The sequence below is a fragment of the Rhizophagus irregularis genome, chromosome 27 (genome assembly GCF_026210795.1).
Source record: "Rhizophagus irregularis chromosome 27, complete sequence".
In the NCBI taxonomy this organism is placed as follows: Eukaryota; Fungi; Glomeromycota; class Glomeromycetes; order Glomerales; family Glomeraceae; genus Rhizophagus; species Rhizophagus irregularis.
The window spans coordinates 522,418-539,567 of record NC_089455.1 but is presented as its reverse complement, the minus strand read 5'-3'; the positions used below and the strand labels follow the sequence as shown (position 1 = coordinate 539,567).

Here is a 17,150-nt window from a genome sequence, read left to right as displayed (position 1 = left end):
GTAAAAATAGGATTCTGAACAATACTAATACAACTCATATTTGAGTTTCGTTTAAAGTTTATATTAAAATTTTCAAAAAATCATAGACACTGTGTATTTTAAAATTTGTTATTCTACATACTTCTATTTTTAACATAATCAGTGATTTGATTTTAATAAAATTTATACCATTGAATTCATTCTAATAAGAGGATTTTAATGATAGTAACATCATATTTCTATCTTTAATATTGATAGAGTTATATCATAAAATGTATTTTTACTTTGGTATTTAAAGTTTATTTGTGAACTACAGTATATTAGTATTATTCAGGATCCTATAAAATGGGTGGTTTTTGAAATAAGATCCAAGTTGAATTTACTGAATATTTTGACTTTTAAAATTTATTAAAATGTTTATTAGGTTTTTAAAAATATTATGCAATATTGCATTAATTAAATTTAGTCCGGAATTACGATTTTGACCAGAATTAAGAAAATTTCAGCCAGAATTATATATTTGAAAATCATGCATTAAGATCTACACTTAATTTTTAATATGGCTATCATGATAAAGGGATAACATGAGTGATTGCTATGTTATAAGGAACAGAAAAAGAGAAAAAGTAATAAAGAATGTGATGTGTAACTGTATGTATTGTTTTTAGCGAATAAAATCATAAAATGACTCAGCCAATCACCATATGTTTTCATCTGCGGAATTAGAAACTTCGGTCTTCAGATCCTGTGTAATCTTCAAATGTAATTAATTCGGAAACAATTTAAAAAATTTAAATTTTTTCTTTATATAGAAAATTAATCTTCTACAGTTGCAGATTATAGTGTAACCTACCTTTTCAAACCTCTTTTATAAGATTATTGATAAACTGGATTCCAGATCCAACTACTTATGCGTAGTTCTTCCCTGTAATATAGCTATCTGCTTCGGTGTTGAACGGCGAAGTGAAAATTAAAGGTATGTCGATAAAAGTGGGATATTCGGCTTCTTTAACTAACTAACTCTTACGTACTCATCCCATAAGCATCAACAATTAACACGATGTCAAAATATTCGTTGTCAACTCCAAAACATTCATTATTTAAATCCGACGATGAAATTGAAACCTCTCCAACGGGTGGAAAGGTAAACTCTTACAATCCAAAATTTAAACGTCATTATATCCTGACAAATGTCTAATACTCCTTCCCCACAAACTATTTCTAATACCAATTTTTTTTTCACAGTTTAAAAAGAAATATATTATTAATGGTATAAATAATACATCTTCAAGTAATCCGATATCTCAACAACCAGTGGTTCCCGCAAATATACTGGGACACAATAATAAGAACACAACAGAAGGAATAAAACCAGAAAATAACAATTATTTTATGACTGATCACAGTGTATCACAGTCTGTTATTGGTAGTATCAGTGTACCTAATCTTACTGCACCAAATAATGAATTGGAAGCAGAATATGATGCATTAATGAAACAAAAGCACTCTAGTAATGTTTCATACGACTTTAGAAACGAAATTGTTGGTGGAAAGGCTTTAAACAGTCAATCGAAAAAATCTGGAAAAAGAAAAGGTAATTTAATTTCTACCGAAAAAAACGACGATAAAGGATTCAAGGTAAGATAGGATTTTTTTACTATACATTTATCTTTTGTAAACATATTATAGGTTTGCTTTTATCAAAAAATGTTTTTTTTTTGGGAAAAGAAGGATGTAATATTATACTTTTTGTTTAAAAAAAAAATATACGTAATCGGGAAAAAGCGGAAACAAAGATTTGAGAAAGTAACCAACCATGCATATTACGAATTATTTTAGCATGCATTTTTCTTATTCCTAAATTTTTTTCTTATAATATTTAGAATACAATGAAAAATACTATGCGCAAAACTTCTACCTTTTTCAAAAAACTCGGTAATAAGGTGAACATATGTTATTTTTTATTCGATTTTATTATAATTATTTTTATTAAATAAACACTTTCCGCAATAATTTAATAATTACTTAGCAAAATGCCGATAATCAATCACAGCAGAGTACTCGTCTGCCTCTTCCTGATTTTCAGGATTCTAATTCACATTCACAAAGTCCATCTTCAGAAGGGCCTCAAAATGCGCCTTCTTCTACAGTAAATGCCATTGATATATCAATTTCAAATGAACTCCATCTCAACACAAATGACGACACCGTCTCGACAGATAGTGAATCTAATAATGATCTCCATGAATTTCTGCAGAATACTATTGCAGTATATGCTAATTTACAAGCTGATGATGAAAATCATAGAAAGTCTGGATTATATCGTATGTCTTTACTAGGTGGAAATAAAAGTGTTCCCGACAATATTGGAAGAAACTACGAATGGAATGAACAAACCTTAAATAATAAAAACGAAAATATACATTTAACAAATGAGGAGTCATTTCAAGAATATTCAGATAGAAGAGACAGTAGTAACACATTTATGAGCTTGCCAATTATAAAGAGTGAAAAGATGAAGGCTGAATCCAAACAAGTAATGGACGTTATGACAGCTGCTAATTTGGAAAAAGTTAAAGAAGAAGATTCCGAAGATACATCTATAAGTCGAAAGAAGTATACTACAAAAGTTATTGTAAGCAAAAGCAGCTCTAAGAGTTCTTTTAGAGAGTCGACTAATTTTGATAAAAGATCATTGAAGACTAATGTAGATCAAAAGGGGTTGTTAGTGAAACAAAATAGACCGGAGAGCGCATCAGGTACGAATTCGTGTCTCAGTCCAAGTACAATACCCAAGAGACCGGATAAAAAATTACCGGATATACCAAAATCTATCCCAAAATCTGAGTCTTATGTACACTCTCATATGCAACAAGCTTCTAGCATTACAAGCTCCTATTATGAAACTGCTAGTGACTCAACTACGACTCTTCATACCGCTCCGCCTTCTCCAATAACTGATGTAACCGATGGAACTCCCAAAATACAAGTAGATGATTTTGTTCTGTCTGAAAGTTCTATAAACAATATCTTTGATGATGGAAATCTTCCACCACGGGTTCCGAAAAAAAATGAGGATGAAATATTATGGGCGGAAGCGAGAATTGCTGCTAAAAAATGTTTCCATGAAGACGAAACATTCATAAAGAAGGAGGATATTACAAAGTATTTAGGTGGACAGTAAGTTGTTAACTTTCGGTGTTAAATTCTTTGTTTGATTTTTCTCTTTATTAAAAATTTATTTATTTTATTATGTTACAGTGAATTAATAAATTCAAGAGCATTAAAATGTTATATGGATTATTATGATTTTTCTAATTTAAGACTAGATGTAGCCTTTAGGTAAATTTTTTTTTCTTAGAAAAAGTTATATATTATACGTTAGGAATGCAAGTGTACATTTAAATTTTAATAATTATCTATTTAATTTAATAGACGATTATGTGGAAAGTTGTATATTAAAGCTGAAACACAACAATTAGATCGTATATTAGAAGGTTTTTCAATACGATACTGGGAATGCAATCCAAAAACTATTTATGGTAGCTCTGGTAAGCTAATATTAAACATAATTTGTTATTTTCTTCTTAATACAAGATTCTAATTTGATTATATCAAATTATATAGACGTAGTTCATGCAGTTGCATATTCTATCCTGCTGCTTAACACTGATCTTCATGTTGCCCAAGTGGCTAATAAAATGTCACGTTCTCAGTTCGTACGAAATACAATGGCAACTATATATCATGCTCAGGCTACCATAATTGCACAGAATAACAACGAATCTTATGAAGACGATCAAAGTACGATAACATCTGTCGAGACAAGTACAACTGGGACATCTGCTACAGCGCGCCCTAGACGTAGTGGAAGTATAAAAAGTTGGCGTAGTAATCCAAATTCTGGCTTAACCAACTTGTCATTTGCGTCACGTCAATTTAATTCGGAAATTGAAAGTCTTTTAAAAGAAATGTATTCAGCAATAAAATCAAATCAGATTTTACAACCGGTCTTATCGTCGGATAAAGTTGTTATTGAACCATCAAATACACTTTCACCAGGCTTACATCGTAGCATGAGTCTTACAGGTCATCCAAATACAAGAATAAATGCTCTCAAGAAAGGTCTATCTGCAGGAAATGTAAAGGGTCGTAAAAATAATGCTAACGGAAGAATTTCTCCAAGCCCCAGTAGTGTTAGTGGAGGTAGTGATTCAAGCATCGGGGTAAGTAATTATTTGTTAATGAATCATATTGTTAATTAATCATTTTGTAACGTTTCAGTTATTTTTATCTTTTTAAAAGATTCAGTTCGATAGCTTAAATCGATCGGGTAGTTCACAAACTCTCCCAACAACAACATCATCCTTTTCATTACGACATGCATCGTCTTCCGAAACAAATTCTATGATACCTGAAATGATTGACGAACATGATGATACTGATGACCGAGCTTCTATTGCAGATTCGGTTTCGACTACTGAATCTTTGGAATTATATCTATCTGGTGCACCTTACGCTAAAGAAGGATTATTGGTCAGAAAACATTACTGGGAGTCAACCAGCAAGAGATCAAAGGACAAGGGTTGGAAGGAGTGTTTTGTTATTGTTGAGAAGGGTGATATTAAAATGTATAAATTTGAAACTAATTCTTCCAATAGTTCTATGAGCACCGGCGTTGTTGGAGGTGGAAATTGGATGGTACGAAAATTTGAGTTTTTGAGTTCAATTAATTTTTACGATTTCTATAAATTAATGATATTTAATTTTATAGTCAAGTGCTATTTTAATGGGTGAAGTTAATCTTCGTCATACTATTACAAATGCATTACCACCACCCGGTTATAATCGTTCTCGTCCTCATGTATTTGCGCTTTCTATGCCAAATGGAGGTCTTTACTTTTTCCAAGCGGGAACTGCTGAACTCGTAAATGAATGGGTTGTTACATGTAACTATTGGGCGGCATGTAAAAGCAAAGAACCCTTAACGGGCGGAGTAAGCAGTATGGAATATGGATGGGGACGATGTTTAGGATCTGTTCTTGATGGTGGAGAGGATTTGGAAGATGGTAAAAGTGTTATGAGTGATGGTCGTAGTATAATGAGTGGTAATTCTACGCATGCAAGTGATCGAATTGTTGTTAGTGAATGGAAAGCACCGTTACCACCCACAGTATCAAGTAATTTTGATGAGGTATATTGTTCATTTTTCATTTTTGTATTATAAACATATTCGTATAATAGTTATCTTTTATATCTGTCTTATTTGTCTTTCTTTTTTCTTTTAAAAAAAAGGAGACACAATTGGCAGCCCTGAAAAAATATAAAACCGACCTTGAGAAGGAATTGGAAGAGCACAAAAATTTTTGGGAACCAATGACGAAACTGGTATATATGTATTTTTTTTGTTTTTCTTTAAAAAAAAAATTTTGTATTTGTTTAATGATTAACTTTTTGTTAATTTAATGCGCTAATAGTTTCACCCAAAGTCATCAAATTATACAAAAGCATTTTCAAATTGGGAAAAGAAATCTAAATGGTTATTGTATGAAATCGTTAAATACACAACATATATTGAATGTATAAATAACTCTATTAGTCTTCGTGCAGAAAGAAGAAAAGAAAAAGAGAAATCAAAAAACGAAAGTAACAATTCTTTAGTACAAACGATAGATGAAGAAACAAAAAAAGAGAAAAAAAGAGCAGAATTAAGAACAAAAGCAAGACAATCCGTAAAATTATTTCATAGAGCTACATGGACGCCAGGAGATGGAATTGGTTTAAATTTACCAAAAGAATTGTTATTTGGAGGAATATTAAGTAATTTAGAAGAGGAAGATGATAATGAAAATCTTATACCAGAAAATTCTTTAGATAGATTAAATGGTAAAATGAAATCTTCTACATATCCACTACCATATGATAAGAAAGTTATTATTGAAGATGAAAAAAGGATTGGAGAATTTAATACTAATATAGATTATGAAGTAGGACATAAATGGGTTGATAGATTTGCTTAATTTGAAAAACAAAAACATTTTTTTCTAATTATTATTATTAATTTTTTTTTTTATTTTGGTAAATTAACAGTTTATTTTCTATTATAGAAATAACTTTTAAAATTATTTATTGTTATTTTGTTTTTGTATTTTATTTTATTTTATTTTATCTTTTTTTGTGTTTTATTTTGTATTTTATATAATATATATTTACTTAATATGTATAATATAGTAATTATTGGATAGAATATATTGATTTTTAATTAATATAACTTCCAGTATTATAATTCAATTATTAGATGCATTATATAAATAATTTTCAATTATTGGCAGTTGGCTAACTTGATTATAATATTTTTTTTATAATTTTTTTATATAAATTATTATTTTGTATATAATTATTAACAATTTAAAGAAAAGTAATGGTTTATAATAATGCAATATTTAGTTATTATTAAATTCTGATTTTAAATATATTAACTTTTTAGCTTCAAATTTTGCTATTTTTGAAAATCAGTTAATAATTTGAATTTATTAAAGTTGTTTGCTAAAATTAATTTTTAATATTTTAATATATATAAAATTGTAAAAATTATATTAAATTATATATAAGATTATACATAAAAAGTACTTGTAAAAATACTAAAATTAATTTCTAAAATTTCTATATTTTTACAAATTTCTGCTATATTTCTATAAATTTTCAAATATAATTTTTACATTTTTACAAGTTTCTAAATATAATTTTAATATTTTATACATTCTACAATTGTGAAATTTTTTTTTTAAAAAAAAAAAAATTTAAAGTTTATTAATTATGACACTTTGCTTTATACAATATAGGACTATAAAAAATACAGAAAATAGGTCAACTACCCTTGCAGTGCAATTATGAGGATGCATTAATAAACCTGGCACAAATATGCCTTTAAACCAAAAGAAAAAAGATGCAGATTAATAATTTACTAAATATTTAGACTATAATGTTAAATAAATTAATTTATAAAAAATTTTTAATTTTTATAATTTTATTTTTTATAATTGTAAAATTATTGTAATATAATATTATTTTAAAATAAAATAATATTAACTTTTGCTAATATAATTATTTTATTATATTAATTTAATTTTTAATAATTAAGATTAATAAAATATTATATAAAAATAAAAATAATTAAATTTATCTATTGAATTAAACAAATATATATATATGAGATATAATTTAATATAATAGTAGTTTATAATTTAATTATATTAGAGTAGTATAAATAGTTCTTTACTTTTATAATCATTTTATTTAATTTTTATTTTAATAAAATTACAAATGCACTGCAAAATTTAAAAAAAAATAATTAAATTTAAAATTATTATAAAATAATAGGAAATCAATTGATTTTAATTTATATATTTTGATTTATTTATTATATTCAAATTTTTGAGATACAGTAGCTTATTTTTTAAAAAATTTGAAATATTTTTTTTACTTTTCAAAATAAAAAATAATATTATCTTACACTACTTTTTAAGTTTTAACTTACAATCTTAAGAAGAATCAGATAGATTTATATTTATAAGCATCTAACAATAAATCCAAACTTTTAAAACTATTAACAAAATAAATATTTAAATTATGAAAAGGATCTCTTGGATGATGATGACTTTTCAAAATTATATGATATCACTAACTGATTGACATCTGGCACATATTTTCATGCAATGAATTAGAGTTTTTGTTATAAATTCTTGATAATACTATTTATATATGATCAATTGCATGATACTTAGAGGATGTAATATGAGAGAAGTTTTGATAAATTATTTTTTTTTTCATTGCAAAGATCTTTGTTATGCTAAAGAGTATATGCATGAACTGATATAATAGATAAAAAAAGAATAGATGGAAAAGAGTAAGTTACTAAGTATAATATTGGAAAAGTAGTATATAATACTACATACGGTTTACCTAATTACTCAACTACTAAATCATTGCAAAAGGTATAAAAAAGTAAAAAAAGTAGCAGAAGGAATTTATAAGCAATGTAAATGTTCTCAAGTAATTTGATCAATAAAGCAATGATGCAAATTTACCAGATGTTTTATAATTTTTTTGCATGAAGTAAATAATGAAATTGTATGAAGCAATGTATGTGCTATTATTTTTTTGATCAAGTTTTAAAATTGTAGCTTGATAAATAAACACGTGATAATGTTATATATATATCACGAGAATAAGTAATTGCACAAATAAAATAATTTATTTTCAAACTTTCTTGCATATTCTCAAAATTATGTATAGCCCTTGATAATCTTTATATATGGATAGCATTAAATTCTTTATTGTTAAATTAAGGGGATGCCATTGATCAGATTTTTGCGATACGTAATTTTTCTACAAGTGTGTTCCAAGATCGATTCTGCAAATTGTATAAAAAGATGATATTCTAGTTAGTATTTATCTGCCTTGTACAAATATAAGAAAGAATCAAGAAAAAATCAAATAAACCTGTATATTATGCAAAGTAAATAATAAAATAGGTTAGTTTATTGTTTGACTAGCTTTTTGAAATATGTCATTACGATCTTAATCAATTTTCCATTATAGATGTTTCATAATAAAATAGATATATTGCTCTTATTATATATCAATATTTTGATTTTTGCCGAGAAAATATTTGACTATCATTATGCATATTTAATCTAATCAAATCCATGTGCCTCATTAGCACAGTAAAATTGCTGTGGCTTTCCTATCATCTGATTTTCAGCATCAACAAAATTTGGCGTAGTATCATACTAGTAATAAAAAAATCAACATATTTTTATTATAACACTCTAAGCAACAAATTTCCTAAATACAAGGTGGAATGAAATGTTGTAAAAATGAATCGTGAATCAGAAATATTATTTTTTTTTACATCAAGTTGCTAATCTTCCAAATTTATACTTGTAAATTCGAAATTACTTAATCTCGTAGAAGTTTTCTTGCAGGAAATAATCTTTTATATAGTTTGTATGAGTGAGAGTAATATAGATAGATGAAAATTCTGTAGATATGTGCAGAAAAATTTATTTCAGAAATCTAGTATAATAAGAAGCATGCCAGAAATCACGTGATTATGCTCAATTAGAGACCCCCCTACCCACCATGTAATTGAATTCTGATTGGCTAAAAAAACACATACAATATAATATATAATATATTATATTAATATATATATTATAATACAATTAGTTTGCTATCTAATGATCCAATTTGCATAAACTTTTTTTTGTTTTGTAGCCCCATTTATGCTTTATAAAATAAAAAAAAATTCATTGAAATTGGACTTCTAGATGGTGAAATAATTGCAAAAAAACTTGTTAATAAATAAATTACCATCTATTATATATATATTATAATACAATTATTTCACTATCCAATAATCCAATTTGCATAAACTTTTTTTTGTTTTGTAGACCTCTTTATGCTTTACAAAAAAAAAAATTATTGAAATTGAACTGCTATATAGTAAGTTAATTGCAAAAAAGCTTCTTAATAAATAAATTATTATATATTATATATATATTATAATACAATTATTTTACTCCAATAATTCAATTTGCATAAACTTTTTTTTTATTTTGTACATCAGTAAATTTTTTGGGGTGGATCCTTAGGGATTCCAAAAATTCTGTAATTAGTAAAGATCCCTAAGGAACCTTCACCACTAGCGAGGATTCCCTATCATAAAATTTTTATAGAATCCTTAAGGATCCTAAGTTCGCCAATAAGGAATCCTTAAGGTATTTTTTATTTATATTTGTCTATTATTATATCATTTAATTTATTAATTTTATTTATTATATTTTATTTATTATTATTAATACATCTATTTATTATGTTCCATACATTATTATATATTCTTTTTAAAGCTAATTAATCAAAAGTATTAAATAAAAATAGCTTCAATAATTAAATACTAAAACCTGTATAATTCTATTAATTTTAAAATTATTATTACAATTCCCATTAGTTGCGTCAAATTTTAGTATTGATTCCATATCTAAAGCCCAAAGCTGGATATCTATAAAAAAAAAAATAAAAAAAGCATTATTAATATCTTTGAATAAAAACAAAATCAAAGAAATTTCTTTAAATATATGTACCTGATTTTATGTCAAAATATCCGATCTCAAGCAATATCCAAGTTTAAAGTTAATATCTACAGAAGAGAATTAAGAATGCTATTAGTTTTATTCTTTTAATTAAGTTTTGTTAAAAAAATTATTATTAAAAGTGATTTTCCATTACCAACTTTCACATGTCTAATATCCAAATAAACAAGCCCGTCTACAAAAGAAAAATTGAACTGTTAGAAATAATTCATTAACAAAATAAAAAACAAAAATTATTTAACCTTACCAAAAGACTCAAAATCTAAAATATTTCGTCAAAAGAATATTCTCGCCAAATTTTACGTCTAAAAAGCTGAAAAACAACCCTCTAAAAGAGAAAAAAAGAAATAAGTAACTGTTTAAAAGACACAAGCCCCCTCTCAATTTACCATTCCAAAGTTCCAGACTGAAGTTCGCCGTCTCTAAGAAAAAATGAAAAGGAACATTAGTATTAAACATTCCTATAATAAAAAAAACATGTACTGTACTCCTCAACTTACCATTCCATGCTAAAAACTGAGTCCAAAGAAAAAAAATATAATTTTTTTTTTAAAAATTATTCGATTTAAAAACTGATAAAAAATCACTCAGGTTAAAAAAAGTTTCTTTTTAAATAAATTCAGAAAATAATTTTTTAAAAAAATATTCAATTTAAAAAAAAAATGATTTATAAATTTTTTAAATAATTCAATTAAAAAAAAACTTTAAAAAAAGATTATCAATCAGTAAATCAGATCGATAAGTCATATGATCTATGCTGAAATTGCAGATTTATTTGTAGTATATAATGTTTCGATAACATTATAATAAAAAAAATGTAATGTTTATTAATATAAAAAAGGATATAAAAATATTTTTCTTTTACTCACCAGTATTCCACAACATCATTTCTAGAAAGACTCAAAGAAACTGCTAAAAAAAAAGAAAACAAAAAGTTAATAATGATATTCGTTAAAATAAAAAATTATATATGTATATATATTTTTAATTACCAAATTCTCATGTCCATAGTCTCAAAAAATACCTAAAAAAAAGAAAAAAAACAAACAATTAGAAATGTTCGTTAAGAAAAAAGAAAAAAAATAATTTTTTTTAGTACCTGATATTTCCATCAAGGCATCAACACCCAGAGAGATTTTAAGAAACTGCTTAAAGAAAAAAAAAATAAAATGAACATTTAGTAATGTTCGTTAAAATAAAAAAACTATAAAATCATTTTTACTTATCGAATATTCATATTGAAAAAATCTAAGGAAAATAAAACAAACTAATTAATAAATGTTAAAATAAGAAAAAATAAAAAAATCATTAAAAAATTTTTTTACTTACTCAATTTCATTTACGTTAAGAGTCTTAACAAAATACCTAAAAAAAAGAAGACAAATAATTAGTAAATAATATTCATCAAAACAAAAAAATTTTTTACTCACTGCATTTCTATATTGAAAAAAATCCTAAAAAAAAGAAAAAAAATGAATTAGTAATGTTCATTAAAATAAATAAAGAAAAAATAAAAAAAAAATACCTACCAAAATGTCACATCCAAAAAGCTCAAGAAGCTATAGAAAAACGTTAGAAAGTTTTTAAAAAAAGCTTTGAAAATTAAATCAAAAAAAAATGTTAATTTCCAAAAAAATATTCTATATTAATATTGGAAAGAGGAAAAAAAAAAGAAAGTACATAAAGTGAAAAAGGAAAGAAAAATATATAGAAAAGAACGTGTAAAAGGGAAAACATATGAAGAGGAAGGGAAATTACATGTAAGTGGTAAAGAAAAGATATTGTTAAAGTTTATTTTAAAAAAAGAAACTTCATTTTTTTTTTGAAATCGAACAAATCATATGACATCAATAGTTTTGTAACACATATTTGTAGATCATATTACGTGAAAAGTAAAATTGATTTTTAGTATAGAATCCTTAAAGATTTTTATTAGAAATCCTTATGAATCCTATAAGCTGCAGAATCCAAAAAAATCCTTAAAATTTGTTATAGGATTTTTAAGGAATTCATAAAATACTGGATCTCTAAGGATTCTATAGCAATTTATAGAATCCCTAGGGATCCGCATCCCAAAAAATTTACTGATGTAGCTCTCTTTATACTTTATAAAACAAAAAAAAATTCATTAAAATTGGACTTTTAGATGGTGAGATAATTGCAAAAAAAGCTTCTTAATAAACAAATTATATATTATTTACTATAAAAGATATACTATTACCATAAAAGGTATATTGTGATACCTGATTGCAGGACCTGACCCCCTACTCTTCCCTACCAAATCACATAATTTCTGGCACGCCCTAAAAGAATGTGAGGGTGAATAGCAATAGTGATAGAAATAAATTAGGTGTAAAAGCCTGTATTACTGTATAGCATTTTACTTAATTTTGAAATTAATAAAATTTCAGTTTATTATTTTTATAATAAAAAAACAAGTTATAATATGCATTGGATAATATAATCAGATATTTTATAAATCAGATATTTCACAATGACTCAAATTTTATAATCATAAATTAGTTAGCTTTGAACTTACAAAATACATACTCATAATAATCAGTGAAGTTTAACAATATGTTATCATATATATAATGAGTCTAAATAAATCTCTTCATAAATCTCACATATATATAATGTAAATAAATTTCTTCATAAATCTTATAAACTTTAAATTTATTTAATTAATAATCAAGAAAAAAAAGACGATTTACTTTTAGCTTTTATAAGTTACAAAACAAAAGCATCTAAACAGAAATTTTTAAGGAATTTTCTCAATACAATACTTGGTATGTTAGATAAAATATTTGCCGTTATACTGTTTGTGACGCTATAACTAAAACTTTTTTTTTGTTCTTTATCACATTACCTGTAGATTTTTAAATGAATATTAAGGTAAGCCTTTGCATTGTAATAATTGGTCAACTCGAACGTGACTGATAATTGTCTAACCAATTTGCATTTTTTAGTTTTAGAAAAAAGAGAATTTTCAGAGGAGTGTAAGTGTAATAAACACTTGTTTTAAGTACATTATTTCATTTTCACAAATAATTTTGTTTGATTAGTTAGCACATTACCCAATAAAAAGAAATTTTCTTTTAACAGCACAATCATGCCATGGAAACGTAAAAATATTTACTTCGTAAACCTAGCCGAAAATAACAAAAAATTAATCAAATTAATTTGCAAAAGTGAATATGTATTCAGTTATTATATGGTCTACGTGCTTTAGAGAAATCTACGCAAGCATTACGAGCAATTAATCAATTAGAAGAAAGAGGATATTTTTGCATTTAGTAAGCAAGTTTATTTTTACGTTGCTTGAGCTGTGAACATTAATATAGATTATTATTCTTTTTATTTCTCCACCCCGCCAAATAGTTTTGCTTTTAGTTATTTATTTGACAATGTTGAACACTTTTGGACAATTTGTTCCAGAGGTATCAGATGGGAATTAGTTAAAAAATACAACAATAGGGTTAATAATCTAAGGGAAGCTAAACATTGTAATATACCTATTATGGAAAAACTAGATAACATATTTGATATATTTTGAACAAGATAGAGATTTAGAACTTCCTTGATGGCAGGAAAATAATTCTTTTTTTTGATGAATTAGATACTTTACTTACATTCAAACTTAACGATGTCTACAACTCATTTTTATGCTATTAAAATCAGACCTTTATACGTAATAAAATCCATTATTAGGATCAGTACCCTATAAAAAGTTTTTATACTTAAAATATACTTAAAATTTTATTAAAATATACTTAAAATAAGTATCAATTTTAATTCACGATATACTTATAATATATTTAAAATATACTGAAAATACTCTTAAAATATATTTGTAATGTACTTGTTTTGCCCAAGTACTTAAATTATACTTAAAGTATACTTAAACTAGAATTTAAGTACAATATAAGTGTATTTTTAACATGTTTAAAATATTCTTAAAATATGCTTAAATTAAAATTTAAGTACAATATAAGTGTATTTTTTATATACTTAAAATATACTTAAATTGAATTTTAAATACATTTTAAGAATATTTTAAACATGTAAAAAATACATTTATATTGTACTTAAATTCTAGTTTAAGTATACTTTAAGTATAATTTAAGTACTTGGGCAAAAAACAAGTACATTAAAAAATATATTTTAAGAGTATTTTCAGTATATTTTAAGTATATTATAAGTATATCGCGAATTAAAATTGATACTTATTTTAAGTATATTTTAAGTACAAAAACTTTTCATAGGGGTACCTTTAGCATATTAGATTTGAATCAGTCAGATCGGTCTTTGTCACCATTTAATATTAACGATGCATTCACAAATCTGAATTTCATCAAAAAACAAGTAGAATTTATTTTTAAGGATTTTATGAATGACCGTGACTTAAAAATCGATGATCAGATCATAGATGATATATACAAATTGACGAATGGGTATATTTTGTAGGTCAGACTGGTAATTATGTAAATTCTAAATTTTATTATTTTTAATAGATATGCTGACCTTGTGAATCTGTGCGGACGAGTAGTTGATGCAATCAGCAGGAAATATTCAGAATGGATACTTTACAAAATAAATAATTTGGGAATGGAAATTTCCAATTATGCTACGTTTATGAAATTGATCAAATCTTTAAAGTCGGATGATGCTCGAGATGCCATGAATTTGCTTCATATGAAATTTTTTAGTTCTCTTGATACTGAAAAAATCACCGATTGTAATGAATTTTCATTAGTTAAATTTCTGATATCTGAAGGTGTCTTGATATACGAAGGAGACTTTCAAAATTCAAAAACATTTTGAATGTCTTCTCCATTTATAGATTTACTTATCTGGCAATATGTAATTCCTGATCTATACCCATCATATCTATTGAATAAAGCTCCCTTACAAGATGATTATAAACTGAACAGTGAACACTTTAAGAATCTTAGAGATGGCATTCAGCTACTTTAATAAAGACATCATTTAAATGGGATCTTTTCAATCATTCAAAATTGCATCAGGACAGGTTAACAGCAAGACTAAAGTACGAGTTCCACAAGAAAGTACTTACAAAAATGAGTTATATAGGGTCCTTGTAAACTGGCTCTGCAAAGAAGGTGCCAAAGTAACAGCACAATGGCATCTAAAAATAAATAGCAACGACAAATACTGTGATATAGTAGTCAGAAAAGATGATCAAGTGATACTTCTCAAGTTATTAGCAACGCCAACGAAAGGACAACTTGATGAACATTATGATTATACAGTCAAACCTCTATGTACCGATCTCTGGTGTACTGATAATTTCCTGTACTGATAAATTTTCATTGTCCAATTTCATGTATAATAAAAAAACCACATTGTATTAATATTGTATATAATTTCGTGATGTAACGTATACCGATACTTTTTCTTGGTCCCTTTATAATAACATATATTAAGATATACCGATATTTTAGCTACATTAGTATTAATTCGGGCCAGCACTATAAAGTTGGCCCGAGTAAAAGATTTAATTTGAACTCTTTTGCGGTTTATTTTGCCGAAATTTAATTATTTTGGCCCATTAATCGGGTGGTGTTTGTCCGCATTATGTTACTCGTAATATATTCAATGTATTAATATTAGAAGCATCGGTATCAAGGTCTGACTGTCCGCTAATCTGATAATAGACGTGATTTACAATACCAATAATTCAATGTACCGATACTTTTTCCCTAATACAACCTCATCAGTACATAGAGGTTTGACTGTATACTTATTTATGCAGAAAGTCTTTCCGCAACTGAAACATAGATCATCAATTTTATGTGCAAAGATGGTGTTGGATTGTGTCCTCATTGGCCATCATTGGATAGTGGTGTTCAAATCGTACTTTTCAAACATGATCTTAATTTCACAAAAGTTCAAATGGTTACGCAGAATTATTTGCAATGAAGGCCGTATATTAAATCTCTTTAACACTAGTGGCGTATCTTTTTCCAGTCGTATCCCAAGTATGCTGTCTACCTTGTTGTTCTAACAATTAACAAACTTTGCATGATTTTCGGATGACAAAAATTGTGACAAATAGCTATTTGCATTTATAGACCTCTAGTTTTTTTTAATATGTGTATTTTATATTTGTATTTTATGTGTTAAAGTACAAATAATATAAGCAACAACATATACAATGTAAATACTAAATAGATGAACTGCTGAATGCTGACATAAAGCGTTATTACATTCTGAAGTCTGTGTTTGAGAATTTTTTTAACCAATGTATGCTATATACGTATGGGGTGTTTTATATGTGCATCGGAATAATTAAAGAATTTCTAGTGACATTGATGACACCCATCGCGATTTGTAAGAGGGATTAACACAATAATGAAATGTAGTGCGTAACGAAATGGTGATCACTTTATCAAAGAAAAAGAAAAAATAAGCTGTCATGCATAACTTACTTTATTTTCGACTGATTCACTGGTTTGTATTTAGTTATTCAGATGATCAGTTCTTAGGCAAACGTGCTTGTGTAAGTGCTTAAAGTGCGGTTTTAAACGTTTATTTTTACATTTAAACGGTTATAATTTTTTTTTACAATTTTCTATTAAACGCTTATAAACTTTTTTTACAAAGTATTTTTAAAAAAATCCTTTTCCGCAACAATATTTAAATGTGGAAATCTAATATAAATGCTTAAAAATATTTAAAAAAATAAAATTTAAACGTTTAAATACGAAAATAAACGTTTAAATCCACTTTAGGCGCTTAAACAAGCATTTAATAAACGTAAAAATAAACGCATTTTCGTCCTGGCGTGCCATAACGTTCTAGCCTAAAAAAAGCACTTGCACGTGATCATATAAAAATATTCGTCACAAGAGATCATCACACCTCCATTTTCCATAATACGGAGCTAGCCGTAGGCTTTTTGGGCAGTGGATGGATAGCTACAGAACGATTTACTAGGAGTATCAACCGTTGATGTGCCGTCAGGAGAGGTGTCTTCAATGAGGCGATCGAAAT

At 26.1% G+C, this 17,150-nt stretch overlaps 2 protein-coding genes across 2 annotated transcripts; both read left to right on the top strand.

The window, feature by feature from the left end:
- The first annotated feature begins 825 nt into the window (after nt 1–825).
- OCT59_018025 (uncharacterized protein) lies at nt 826–6,268 on the top strand. Its single transcript, XM_066148483.1, has 13 exons — nt 826–955; nt 1,023–1,123; nt 1,225–1,617; nt 1,863–1,922; nt 2,009–2,738; nt 2,856–3,159; nt 3,241–3,321; nt 3,415–3,530; nt 3,607–4,205; nt 4,285–4,680; nt 4,754–5,173; nt 5,275–5,367; nt 5,457–6,268. The coding sequence occupies exons 2-13, from the start codon at nt 1,040–1,042 to the stop codon at nt 5,997–5,999; spliced, it is 3,819 nt and encodes a 1,272-aa protein (XP_066004409.1). The 5' UTR covers nt 826–955; nt 1,023–1,039; the 3' UTR covers nt 6,000–6,268.
- An 8,858-nt stretch (nt 6,269–15,126) lies between these two features.
- Nucleotides 15,127–15,456, top strand: OCT59_018024 (uncharacterized protein; the record flags this gene model as incomplete). The annotated part of the gene is made up of 1 exon (XM_066148482.1): nt 15,127–15,456. The coding sequence occupies one exon, from the start codon at nt 15,127–15,129 to the stop codon at nt 15,454–15,456; it is 330 nt and encodes a 109-aa protein (XP_066004408.1).
- Between the last annotated feature and the right edge of the window lie 1,694 nt (nt 15,457–17,150).